The 13434-nt window shown below is 39.6% G+C and overlaps 1 protein-coding gene across 3 annotated transcripts in view; it reads right to left on the bottom strand.

The window, feature by feature from the left end:
- Window positions 1-13434, bottom strand: part of cfap73 (cilia and flagella associated protein 73) — a 41592-nt gene that overhangs the window by 3093 nt on the left and 25065 nt on the right. The window contains exons 2-4 of one of the 3 annotated variants that reach the window (XM_032548904.1): window positions 4612-4668; window positions 540-4524; window positions 332-455 (exon numbers count right to left, since the gene is read on the bottom strand). In XM_032548904.1, the coding sequence (XP_032404795.1) occupies window positions 332-455; window positions 540-577 (162 nt within the window). In that variant the 5' untranslated portion in view covers window positions 578-4524; window positions 4612-4668. The remainder of the gene's footprint in view (window positions 1-331; window positions 456-539; window positions 4525-4611; window positions 4669-13434) is intronic. The other 2 variants (XM_032548915.1, XM_032548924.1) reach the window with 2 other exon arrangements.

The raw sequence follows: 13434 nt of genomic DNA, 5'->3' as shown, positions 1-13434 counted from the left end.
TTTCTTTTTTTTTGAGTTTTTGCAAGCAAAATGATAAAAATCGCAAAAATTTGACGTGACCTGGGGAAGAATAACCAATTCAATAATTCCGTCTGATGTAGTGAACAAGCAAACAAACACAAAAACAATACAGTTGCCCCTCACCAAATTGAACAACACGGTGTTTTATGGCGTCTGTAATTATTTTAGAAGTGACCCAGTTTTAGTTTGACCATTCCAAGTGTTGCAGAGTTCCGTGAATGTTAGTTAAACGCGGCGGAATTAAAACCAGCGTCGTTAGGGCAGTGTCTCCTTCAGCTGGACCAGAACCGCCGGACAGACCGTCCCAAACCTGTTTCTGCTCATGGGTCTTCTGCTTGAGCTCCTCCAGCTCTCTCTCCTTGTCCCTCAGCTCAATCTGCGCTGCTATGAAGTCCCGTCCCGTCATCGCGTCTTGGACATTCGACTTCATGTTCCTGCGAACACAAACAGAACAAACGTGTTGGCCACGATGGACCCGGACCGGGTTCGGCTGAAGGTGGGGGTAGAGGGGTACTTACAGACAAACCGTCCGGTCGCTGGTCATCTTGGAAAACATTGCTTGCTCTGTTTCCCGTCGGCCTCCAGATGTTATTTTTTTCCCCCCTCAATGTAATTCACTTCTACAGTAAACTCTCGAGAGCCTTTTCGTCGTCTCTATGGTAACGGGTCGCTTTCTTTCACGGGCGCAAACTGACGTTTTGTTTTGAAGCAAAACAGTGTTTATGTATGGAAGCCCGAGAGTGCCATTTGTAGGCGTTTCAGCTTTCGGGATTAAATGTAATGTGATAAAGAATTAGGGCTACTGGAGAGTGAAAGAAAATTAAAATGTGGCCACGGAGGAGTATAATCCTAAATTTCTGGATTAATTTTGCATAATTGCTAAAAAAATAAAATAAAATTAAAAAAGGATATTCTCTCGTGGAAAAGTTGTACATTTGCAACACACGTAATTTTTTTTTTTCATGATTAAAGGTATATATTTAGAATATTAGACCTGGAATATTCTCTAACATTGTAAAGCCAGCATGATAAATAAGTCAGTTTACTAAGATTATAAAGTCAGACATTTGGTACAAAACATACCATAGGTCTTCTAACATTTAAGTGGTACATTTTTAGATATACACACATGAATATTTTCCCAGAGATGCTGTGCTGATGCAGAACAGAACTCACATATACCCTCTGACATTTCGGAAAACAACCAGACATGAAATCACCACCAAACCTTAGAGGACTTCTGGTATTTTTTGTTGCAAAAATGCCCGTATATGTACGGTAAGAGAATATCAAAGTTTTAATACAATGAATTTATTTGTTTAATGATGCACAATTATATTTTTTTTCTTGCAAATTTATGACTTTCTGTCATCAGCGACTATCCAATTTTTTTATTGAATAGGTTTTGAAAGTCCTCTGCCACATCGTTCTTTCTTTTACCTACGGTGCAGCTAACACGCCGTTGCTAATACTCCTTGGTAAAAAAAACCCTGACGTTTTATCTCAAAATGTGCAAAGCTAGCAGAGACATACCACCTATAAAGACTTGTTCCTGTAAATTGAGTGAAAGAAGGTTCAAATATTAAGTTATTTGTTTTTATGTGGCAAAACATGAAAACATTTAGCAAGTGTGAACTCGCTTGCAAGATATGCTGACTTAGAGATTGTACACAGTTCACAGCATTGCTAAAACCTCTAACCGTGTGATATTTAGTTTCTTTACTTAACCTGGAAATAAACAACAGTCTCATTCTGGAGGACAGAAGAAACGATGTCAACGTAGTTCTCCAGCTGAAAATAAAGCACTGTTCCTTTGTCGAAAATAATTACCTTTAATATCTTCTGGAAGGTTTGCCAACAACAGAACAGACAGAAAAACCCGATTCACACACTTGCCCGCTTTTCAGTGCTTTTATTGAGAGTTTCTAGAGCCGGGGCAAAGTTCAGAAAAACCCTGAAATTTTGTGCATGTAAGAAAATCTGTTTTTGATGTAGCCTGTTGTCAGTCGGCAGTCAGGCAGCAGACACCCTGAAGCTTTTTCTGCTCCCACGAAAGAATGATAAATCTGTCAAACACGACCTCAGCTACTCTAGTTTACGGAGATCTGCAAATCCAGCCTGGGGTCACTTCCAGTTCGGTTATATAAAAATCGGAAAACTACCTCTCTAAGATATAGGCATACACATATATATATGGGATAAAAGGTGGAAATCATAGAATCAGGAGCGTTAAAGGGATCCGCATGGCAAACAGGCACAGAATTACCTTGGCTACTTCATATGAATTTCAAAGACTAAACATTGCATTTCAAAGGGCTTTGAAAAAACGTGTGAATGTCGTGTGATGTGTGCTCGTCTGTTCCGAGGCCCGTTCATCAGCGGCACAGAGAAAACGAGACTCCACTATTCAAATGGAAACTGATTTGGTCAAAGGCCTTTTGATTTTCATTGTACTGCGAACTGAATTTATATTTCACCGATGAAATCCCATGTGCAAAACTCAAAAAAGGCAGTGTACGAAAACACAACTTTATTTGCTGTGTGAACACTTAAAAATGTAAAAGTGTGATTTATTTACCGGGCTTGTTACAGAATGCCGTCGGGGGCGTTCTCTTTCAGACTGCACGGGTTTTCCAGCTTGGAAACTTCAAGTTGACTTTATTGTCTAAAATCGCAAATGAATGAATCTTTAGATCTTTCATGCTGTGCGGGGTAGCCTGCCATTTGTCCCATTTGCTGCTGGAGACGACTCGTCCACGACGACCCCGCAAATACTGAGCGTGCGCTGGAAACGGCTGGACTCACACAGCTCATACACAAACAGGAAGACAATACAAAAAAGCAACAAAAAAACAATTTAAAAAGAAGGTCTAAATCAGTCAGTTACAGATAGAAAAATGACAGGTTAAAAGTATTCATATAAATTTAACATCTCTATGCCCTTCAATTGTCGAATTATAGAGAAATCAACAAAGAATAGTTAAATGAAATACGCCTCATAACCTTGGAATGAAGCTCTTGCACATTTTGGCTTTTTTCTTTCCTTTTTTAAAAAAAATAAAATCACATCTTATAAATTGCAGGAGGTCAAACTGCTTGTGGGAAGAGTAAAATGGGCATCTCAAGTACGTAAGAGCCTCGCTGCATTTCATGCTAAAGCAGTCACTGAGGGGAGCCAACATGGCCGCGCTCCGCCCACGAACATCACGCACTGCACGCAAGAATCAGGCTCGTGAAAAATCACCAGAATTTTAACAATCATTGTAGCAACATGTCAAGAACGAAAATATGCAAAGCATTTTGAAAGATTCAGTAAGTACTTTTGGTTGAGGAAAAGGACGAAGGACTCTTGTCTCTCTGCTCGCAGTGCAGGAGTGATGTTTTATTACACTTAGACATAAATATGTAAAATGTAACAACACAGGAACCCATTAGGTTGCCAAATAGAAAAAAAAATAAAAAGGAAAGTAACAAAAACACGTTAAACACCTGAACAGAGAGACGTTCATACAGAGCTAAAGTATTGTCTTAGAGGAGGACAGCAGAATTTACTCGCCATTTCGTGTCAAAGTGGTGAACAGAAACTGAAAATATGGTTATCAGATGTTAAGGTTGTAAAAACAGCGGGGGGGATAAACCAAATCTACTCTTCTGCCAAGCAGAGTGAGCCGATCCAAAGGGGAAATTGGGAGCTGAAGAATGTTCCACAAAGTGATTTTGTGACTTGGCTTCACACACATATAAACTAAAGTCACAGCCGTTTTTTTTCTTTTCAAAAAAGGTTTCTTGCACCCTAAAAACTTTCAATGTTATTTGGTCAACATCCTTATTTTCTTGTGACTAACCTGGTCTAATTGTAACATTTCCTTCTTTGTGTTTTGAGATCAACCAATGCAATTACTATTGGTGCAGCAGAGAAAATAGTGCTGCCATCTATTGGCAGACACACGCAATTACTTTGCACCACATTCTTAATAAACGAGCTCCAAGCTAGAGAGAAAAATATCAGAAATGTTCCACCAATCCACAGGCTCCCCTACAGATGTGATTTTCAGTTTGTGTTGAGTCTGAAATGTTACCGTCCACGTTTCATATTGCCAAAGAAAATTGGTTCCACGCACACCATGTAGCGTCATAACCTGCTCTGGCTAGCATTCCTAAAATATGATGACTGTGACTTTATGAATAAAAACAGCTGTTCAGCAGTGAACAGCAGCAAAGAAACGCCTCACGGTTGCTTTTTTTTTTTTTTGTCGTTGTTGTTGGAAACGGTAATAAAAACGGATTGGATCAGTTACAGCGCTGAGTCTGAAGCGCCGGTCAAGTCTCATCTCTTCTTCCTCGGTTGTTGTTCGGCGCCTTCATCACGACGAGGCGTCGTTAATAATACGCAGAAATGCACCCGGGGGGGACGAATGAATGCCTGCCCTGCTTGAGGACAAATGAGATCCTATCGAAGGCCTGACTGCGTGTGTAACCCCTGTCATTAGCGAACAAATGCGCCTGGAAACAAAGGCAGATGAAAATTGAGAAGACTTCATAAATAAATGCCATACAAAGGTACTGGATTTTGAGTAAAGGTTGACTAACCTCGTGAGGGTTCAGTTCATCTCAGCAGGGTTGTTCTGTTTTGATGGCTGCCTCCCTCTGGACATGAGGAAGATGCTGTTTAACAAAAACATCAGTCTGAAAAGGTTGCATTCATTTATTATTTAATTATTTTTATTTTATTTGCAGTACATTTAGAAATAGCCATCTCAGAAACTCAACTGTACGGAGCCCACTTGATGACATGGGGGATTTTTAAAAATTTTTTTGCATCCCCACGCAATAATGTATTTAGCAGTCATGCATCATCTTGATTACTGAAAGTCTTTCTGCTACAATGTCATGTTTTTGAAAGATTTTTTCACGTACGCAATGTCCCATCCCCACTCTGAAGCCTAACCATGGCAGAATTGTTTTGCGAGAAAGGAAGAAAGAATAAAAACGATCCAAATTATTGACTTTTTTGAGTTATATTCACAGGGTAATATCGACCTTCTGACAGTTTTGTTGTGTCTGTTAGTCTGAGTGGTTAATAAAGGCCAAATCCCATCTCCACCGAAAGACATCACACAAACACGAAGAAGCAGCTAATAGATGGATTTTTAATAAGAGTTAAGAATGTATAAACACGGGAATCTTTAAATTTGCACCGCACAAACTATTTAGTAACTGTTGTTAGAATCAGGATTCTGTGAGCGGCACTTTGTTGTTTTTTTTTCTTGTGTTTGTCATTTAGTAGTGCGGTGTTAAAGTAGTAATATTGCTGTTGCTACGTCGTCTCGCAATGTATAAGAGCTGTGCTTGTTTAATCTTTTTAAAAAAGTTTGTAAAGATATTTTGGCAAAAAACCCCCCCAAAAAAACAACAAAACTAGATGCTGCTCCTGTATTTTAATCTTAGTTCTGGCAGTAACATACTCCCGTACTATTGGAACAAATCCAAACGATTGCAAATCCATACTCCACACTTTAGGAACCACTGATATAGGGAATGGTGCGGTCAGAACCTAAAGATATCCACATGTGTGCTGCTTATCTGTTGTACGTCTTCCATACTCTTCGTAACCTTTTTCATAAGATCAGACAGAGAGCAGAGTAAAACTTCATGCACAATAGTTGCCAACCAGCAACAGTAAAATCATGATGATATTTGCATTATTCTAAAGAAGTCCCTTGAAATAGAAAAAAAAACAAACTTGCACACTAATATATCTTTGGCTCCTATAGAAACTGTAATGTTCACAAAAAAAAATGTGCAAGGTGTTTACGTGAATGAGGTTTGGACGTTAAGTTGCGCAATATGTAGCCCTTTTCAGTACGTTTCCATGGAGACTTACCATACATTTCTTGTTTGTGAAAAACTCTAAGTCTGATTAATGAAAGCATTTCTTTTGTTAACCCCCAGATATCCCTGAAATCCGCTTGTTGCCTTTTAACAGTCTAGAGATCTGCTCCGTGTCCGGATTTATTGTGTTTACATTCCCCCGCCAGAGTACCATTGCACTCAACAACATACCTGAAAAGCAGAAACAACCAACAGGCTCCAACATTAAGTTTACCCTTCGTGAGTTTACATAGCACAATTTTTAGAGACTGTAGAATCTAATAACATAACAGGCAAAAGAGAGCCACAAGTTCAGTCACTAACACCTGAATCCCAACGTCACATTTAGACAAAAACAAACAAAAGTCTTTAAATAACATGAAAACCCAAACAATGAGTTCCACTTTAAAGAAAACAATGCAAAAATACAAATTCAAAAATGATAATGAAATTATAAAGACCTTCAGGAAGAGTAAAAGCTTACACATGACGAATAACCCACACACACAAGTAGGATGGCCACAATTTCACGTTTGAAAGTGTGGCCATCCTTGCTTCTTCCGGATCTCACCCACAGGTGGCAGTACTTAAAATTACCTGATGTATTATAACTTTCTATAACTTCTTTCCTCTCTTCGTGCTACAACAAAATGGAGCACACCAAGACAAGCCATGTCCCACAGACTAATGTTATGCTGTCAAAAAGAAGCCTTGCGTCAGTAGCCATGTTCCCACCAACATTTTCTTAAATTAAGTATCGCAAAGAAAAGGCTGATAGAAATGACAAAATTCAAAATAATTTTCTCAACGTCTACGTCCAAACCTTTAGTCCCAACCCATGAATGACTCGGGGACTGCACTGGATCCGCAATGTGAAGAGTTACTGCGGCTCTATTGCACTTTATAGTTAGTGCTGCTTAATTGGGGCCTGCCATGCAAAGCAATGGCAGGAACCTATTGCTATTCTCCCAATTCTTTATTTTTCATCCGTAACCGTTAATGCGGCTCATACCGCTGGGTGCACACCTACAAATGAGGTATCAAAACGTGCAGAAAATTCACGCCATTGGAGCTATTACTTTTGGTGGGATTCGGGGTTAACATGGCGACATAATTCGCAAAAAACTATGAAAAAAACCCCATTATAAGTCAATGGGAAAAATCCTAGAAATACTCTATTTTTGAGGATTCTCTGTGTCGTCACGAATTCACGTAGAAATGCCATTCAAATTTCATTTTGTAGATACGTCTGTGATCTCTTCGAAAGTGAAGACGGCTCGTCGATACCAATTACGGTTTGTCCACAATTTGTCTCTAAGCAACCCAAAGTTTCTCATTTTTCCTAAAATTAGAGTGTGAATCTTCCTGAGTGCCCCTCTGCTAGAGTGAGAAATGAAGACAATTTTTCACCCCAAAATAATTTTGAAATCGCCATCACGCCCACAAATATCGCACGATTGGTATCAAAATCGGTCCTGACATTGATACGCATGTCTGCTCCGGTAAAATGTTTTCGAAATTTATCTAGATCGTACGGTTTTCTGTCACGGTGCTTCAGAGCAAAGTCATGCGACAGGATTTTCTAGGCTGTCTGAGGCTCTGTCACTAACAGTTCACACCTTGGTGAGAAACTTATTTACCATAGCAACGGAACTCAAGAGGCTATTGGCTGCTGATTAGGACTACAAATACGCATCACTGTAGTTCTATCTATAGTGGAACGCTCAGTTGAAACAGATCAGGACTGAACTGGCCTTTAGAACTACTTTCTGCTATGGGCTGTATATAACTGATTTAACTCAGTAACTGTTACACATGGGATTAGTTTGGAACTTTAAAATTAAGCATACTGAAAATTTCAAAATAAAAGCCTTGAATATTTTTAAATCAGGTAATTGCTCTGTTGAGCACTATAATTGATTTAACCCAATGACTGTTATACATGGGATTAGTTTGGACCTTTGAAATGAAGCATAATAATAATTTCAAAGTAAAAGCCTTGACAATTTTTACATGAGATTATTGCTCTTTTCAGCATTATATAACTGATTTTATCCAATGACTGTTATACATGGATTTAGTTTGGCCCTTTGAAATGAAGTTTTACAAAAATTTCAAAATAAAAGCCTTGACAAAAATTTTAAATTATACTGAATGGTGCACGGCCACCTTACTTAACGTTCTTGTGATTCTCCACATGCTACTGATTACATTGCAGCGTTCTTTAGCATTGATGCTAATTTCTAGCATGACAACGCCGGGCCCAAACCGACGGGCACGCTTTGGCAGGCCCCGGTTAAATTTCTTCAGAAATTTTCTAGTCTGTATTTGTTTTTTCTTGAGGCAGAACAAATGTTTCTCTCTGTCGTTATACAGTGTTAATAAAGTTTTTTTTTTAAAAAAACATCCCCCCTTTCCCCCCACACCCAACAGACTTCTTGTGGCTATGATGTTGAACTGTGATGTCACACATCCTGTTTGTGACATCACTGGTGACTGTCTTTGTATTCCCAGATTCCACAGAGAAATTCATTTGCAGTTTAAGGTTCGAACGAGAAAGAAACAATGGCGGAGAAAGATTTCACGTTACAAAAGTTAGAGATTCTCCAGAAGAACCAGATGAAGCTGAACAGTGAAAATGAGCAGCTTCAGAAAACAGTGGAGAGTCTGAAGAGGAAACTAGAGAGACTGAACAGGACCGATGACTCAACAAATTGGCATGTAGAGAATAGCAAACTCATAAGTTCGAATGGGTATTATAAAAAACAAATGATTAAAGTTAATTTGGAATTGGAGGAAGCGAGAACAACAATTGAAAGAATGCAAAATGATTATTGCAACATGCAACAATTAACAATTAAACTAGAACGGAAGCGGGCCATGGCAAAAAATGACGCGGAAAAATCTTTAAAAGAAAAGTCAGAAAAACTGCTGTGCCTTACTAGGGAGAACGAGGAATTAAATAAGGAGATCGTGGCTTTAAAAATCAAGATAGACAGAATGGAATCCAGGGTGGAAAAAACCAAGATTGAGCCACAAATTGATCAAACACAGGAGGAAGAAACACCAAAACTGAATATATTCCGGAGAGTTGGGCGTGTTTTTGTTGACATGTATAATTCGGGAACGCTGAGGTACTGGGTGCCACCCTGGATTTTTTAATAACTGAAAAAAATTTCAGGTAACTGGACATAAGTATTGGGGGGTCACTGTGTTGTGAAAACTGGTATGAGGAGGTGGGATCATTCCAGACTAATGCAGACAACAGATCATGAAGGCCTGAGCAAGTGAATCTTGCATTTTGATTTTTTGATGATTATGGGACAAGATATTTTGAATTTACTTATGATGATCATACACCATATATAAAACTGTAATTGAAGTATTAATCAAACAATGTGTTAGATACAGAGGCAAGGGAAAAAGGCAAGTCTGAACATGTCTGGACTTGCCCCAGAGCTGTGTCCCAATTAAGGAGCTGAAACTAAGATGGTCACGAGGAAAGTAAGGGAGGGAAGCAGGGTATATGTGGGAATGGCTGGGACTTTCCGATGAGGTAGTTGCATGCTCGAGAGGTCACGTACGCCTTATAGAGGCATGGGTTGAAAGGGTATATAAGGCCAAGGGGACCAAGAAGAGAGGTCTGGCACCCTGGAGCCATGGGGAAGTTGAGACTTCGCACCGCCAGAAGGGACAAGACCCCTTGACCCTCAGCCCTGGTTCCTGATTTGGCTGCCTTACTCTGCCTCAACCCTAGGATTTCAAAGTTGCAGCAACAGACTTGGAGAAAAGACAAAGGTGACTGAGTGATGAAGATCTGAAGTGTTCGAAGGACAACAGCCAGGTCTGCTTTGCTTCTATTTCAAAGAGGATTTTGACTAGTCTGTAACAAGCGCACGTTGTATTTAGAGGGGGCGCTACCGTTAATAGGAGTGGTTATTGAGGTTGTGCAGGTGTGAGGGCTACTCAGCTGATTGCTTCTTAACTGGAAAAGGCCATAACTCTTGGACTGTAGGTAGTTAAAGGCTAGTTGAGTCTCCTTCGACACCAGCTTAGATAGATCATCTCTACTAGACTTGCTTCAGGGTAATACTCGAAGGCTTAGAGATTTTTTGGACCCGTTGGACGGAGAGCTGGTCAGTAGTCACTCCTTGGATGTTGTGAGGTTGAGGGCGGGGCTGACTATTGCGTAACGACAGCTGGTACCATAACGCTGTGGGGTTAGCGACAGCAGAGAGGAGAACTTGGGGGGTAGCTGGTACCAGGATGTTTGAGGATAGCGCCAGCAGAGAGGGGAGCTTGGGGGGTTGCTGGTACCAGGATGTTTGGGGATAGCGCCAGCAGAGAGGGGAGCTTGGGGGGTTGCTGGTACCAGGATGTTTGGGGATAGCGACAGCAGAGAGGGGAGCTTGGGGGGTTGCTGGTACCAGGATGTTTGGGGATAGCGACAGCAGAGAGGGGAGCTTGGGGGGTTGCTGGTACCAGGATGTTTGGGGATAGCGACAGCAGAGAGGGGAACTATCATTGTTTCCTCAAGAAATGCTTTACAAATGTCACAGTTAAGACTTTTAAGACGTGCATATTAAATGTGCAGCTATTAACATGAAGTATTTAAAATAAGTTATGCTTTATGATATTTTCTTTGCAGAAAAGACAATAGAACAATAGTTAATTGAGAACTTTCTAAGCTCTTCTGGATGCAGATCAGAGCATGTTTACTTAGGGAATATTAGAGCAGTTTACCATATATTTATTTCTCTGTTTTCTTAATTAACTAAGTGGGAGGAGACATTAGAGAAGGAAAAGTGGAAAAGACAGAATTATTAAAGTAGAAGTTTAAAGTATACCGTTGTCTTTCTCATTCACCCAGATTCCTTAGATCAGGGGTCACCAACCTTTTAGAGACTGGGAGCTACTTCACGGGTCCAGAGTAACACGAAGGGCTACTTGTCTGATACAGACATAAATTGTCTTGGCTATATATATATACAGTATATATATATATATATATATGATTACATGCTGCCTGATCATGTTAATGTTAGGGACTACTGACAGTAGTTATCAGTAATAATTTACCATGGCAGCTATGGTTAATTGCTATTATGTGATCAGAAGTTCTTAGTTCAGAGTTTTGAGTTTGATTCCCTTTTGGAGCTTTTCTGTGTGATTCTAAATTGCCCACAAGTGACTGAGAGTTTGGATTGTTGCAGCAGCAGCTGTACAGCTGGACGCACTGAGAGATTTTCCTTTAAATTAAAAAAAGAAAAGTTATTGTATTTCTATTATCCAACCCTGTTTACTAATAACAAAATTATGGAGAAGAAAAAGTTCTTTTGTGCCAAAACATCTTGTATGTAGCGCGGATCAGTGTGAGTCTGTGGGGGTCAAAGGGCACCCAAAGCCTAAATTTTATTGGTCAGTTTGCTTTTTCTGTGAGCTAAAAATGATGAGTGGAGTTTGAACCTCCCGTAGTTATAAGATTTCGCCAATCCTCCTCTTTCCGTGGATCTCACTGCTTCGCTTCAATGTCTTTATTATTTAGCATCGTTTGTGTAAAAAAACAGAAAAAAGAAATAAAAGGGTGCGCTGCTTTAGTGGTTTAGTTTTGTGCCGATGTTTGCGCGTTGGAGAGGTGGTTGTGCTCCTGCAGGTCGGGTGCAGTGATAGTTTTGTACCTTCCAATCTGTCAGACATTTTTTTTCGACATCTGCTTGTGTCAGCCCGCAGGTGACCCATCAGCTGTTCAGTTCACAAAATCACAAAAAAGCTAATAAACCGACAACCCGCCAGAACCGCGCACTGTAAAAAGCTCAGGCAGAACCTGAGGTTCAAATGATGAGTGGTTCAAACTCCGGTCATCATTTTTAACTCACAGAAAAAGAAAACTGACCTATAAGATTTAGGCTTCGGCGTTCCCCACCTCACCAACTTAAAACTCTGAACTAAGAACGTCTGACCACAATATAGCAATTAACCATAGCTGTCCTTACTGATAACTATTGTGCATAGTCCCTAACATTAATATGATCAGGCAGCATGTAATCATATTTACTTAAATGAATTTTTGTTGTAAAGAAAATTTATGTCTGTATCAAACAAGTAGCCCTTCGTGTTACTCTGAACCTGTGAAGTAGCTCCCAGTCTCCAAAAGGTTGGTGACCCCTGGTCTGAAAATAGCCAGACTTACCATGATTTTATGTAAAAAGAAATCAACTGTTAAGTACTATTTTTTTTTTTTTTAAATGGTTTCCACTAGTATTTTAACCATTTTCTTTCTTTCCAACAAGAATCCAAACAAGTGTTTGTAGTTGGAAGTTCTCTTTTCCATGACATCATCTTCATTCCAAATTTCTAAAATCTTCAACTTTTCAAGGTTAGAAAATTTGTATCCCTAACCTTCTTGAAAACAAGAAGGTTAAAACAAGAATGTCTTGCATGGCAGGCACCTATTGTTCCACACCTAATAAAACGTCTCTTTATTGGGGCCTAATATTAGCCTGCATTATCTTGTTATTTCAGGTTAAGGCACTGGCCTGCGCAGATAGTGCCTATCTATTAGCATTAGCCTTTGACCTAATGCTAATAGATAGGACTACAAATACGCCATATCTGTAGTTCTAACTAACACTGAATTAAAACAGAGGACTGAGCTGCCATTTAGAACTACTGGCTGTTTTGCCAGTAAATAACTCATTTAACCCAAACAACAATTCTATATGAAGCTTACTGAAAATTTCAAGATAAAAGCCTCAATATCCCTCTGAGGATAGTCACAGATTGACTTCAATGCATTTCTGAAAAATTTCTGAGCTCAGCACACACCATCTTTCTCTCATCGCTGTTATTACTGTGAGTGAGGTAGAGAATATGAATCGTGGTACTATTGGAGACGACAAATAGCCCTCTCAGATGCTTCAAACGGTTTTCAAGTACGTATCACGGTTCCCGAACGGGAAGGAGTTGTTAGGACTGCTTTTTTCTGTCAAACTGGCTGACTCAAAGAAATAGAATTCTGTCAGCCCTGAGTGTCTGACAGACAAGCTTCATTACCATAGCAACAGAACAAAGAACAGGACAGGGCAGAGCAGCTGATTAGGACTACAAAAACGCATCACTGTAGTTCTAACTATGGCAGAACATGCAGGTTAGAACTACGACATGGCAGAACTGTCAGTTACTACAGAGGAGGACTGAGTCTGCCTTTAGAACTACTTGTGTTTTGGGCATTTTATAGCTGATTTTACCCAACCATTGTTACACATGGGATTAGTGTGGCCATTTTAAATTAATCTTAATAAAAATGTCAAAATAAAAGCCTTGACAGTTTTTACATCAGGTAATTGCTCTTTCGGGCATTATATAACTGATTTCACCCAATCGCTGTTACTCATGGGATTAGTTTGGACATTTAAAATGAAGCTTACTGAACATTTCAAAATAAAAGCCTGAATATTCCTCTCAGATCTTTCAGAAAAACAAACTACTTCAAACTACTGGAATTCTGTCTCTTCCTGTCTGCTTCATCATGCGACAGCTGAG

This window comes from Xiphophorus hellerii, chromosome 2, assembly GCF_003331165.1.
Source record: "Xiphophorus hellerii strain 12219 chromosome 2, Xiphophorus_hellerii-4.1, whole genome shotgun sequence".
Taxonomy (NCBI): Eukaryota; Metazoa; Chordata; class Actinopteri; order Cyprinodontiformes; family Poeciliidae; genus Xiphophorus; species Xiphophorus hellerii.
This window is presented reverse-complemented; position numbering and strand designations above follow the sequence as displayed.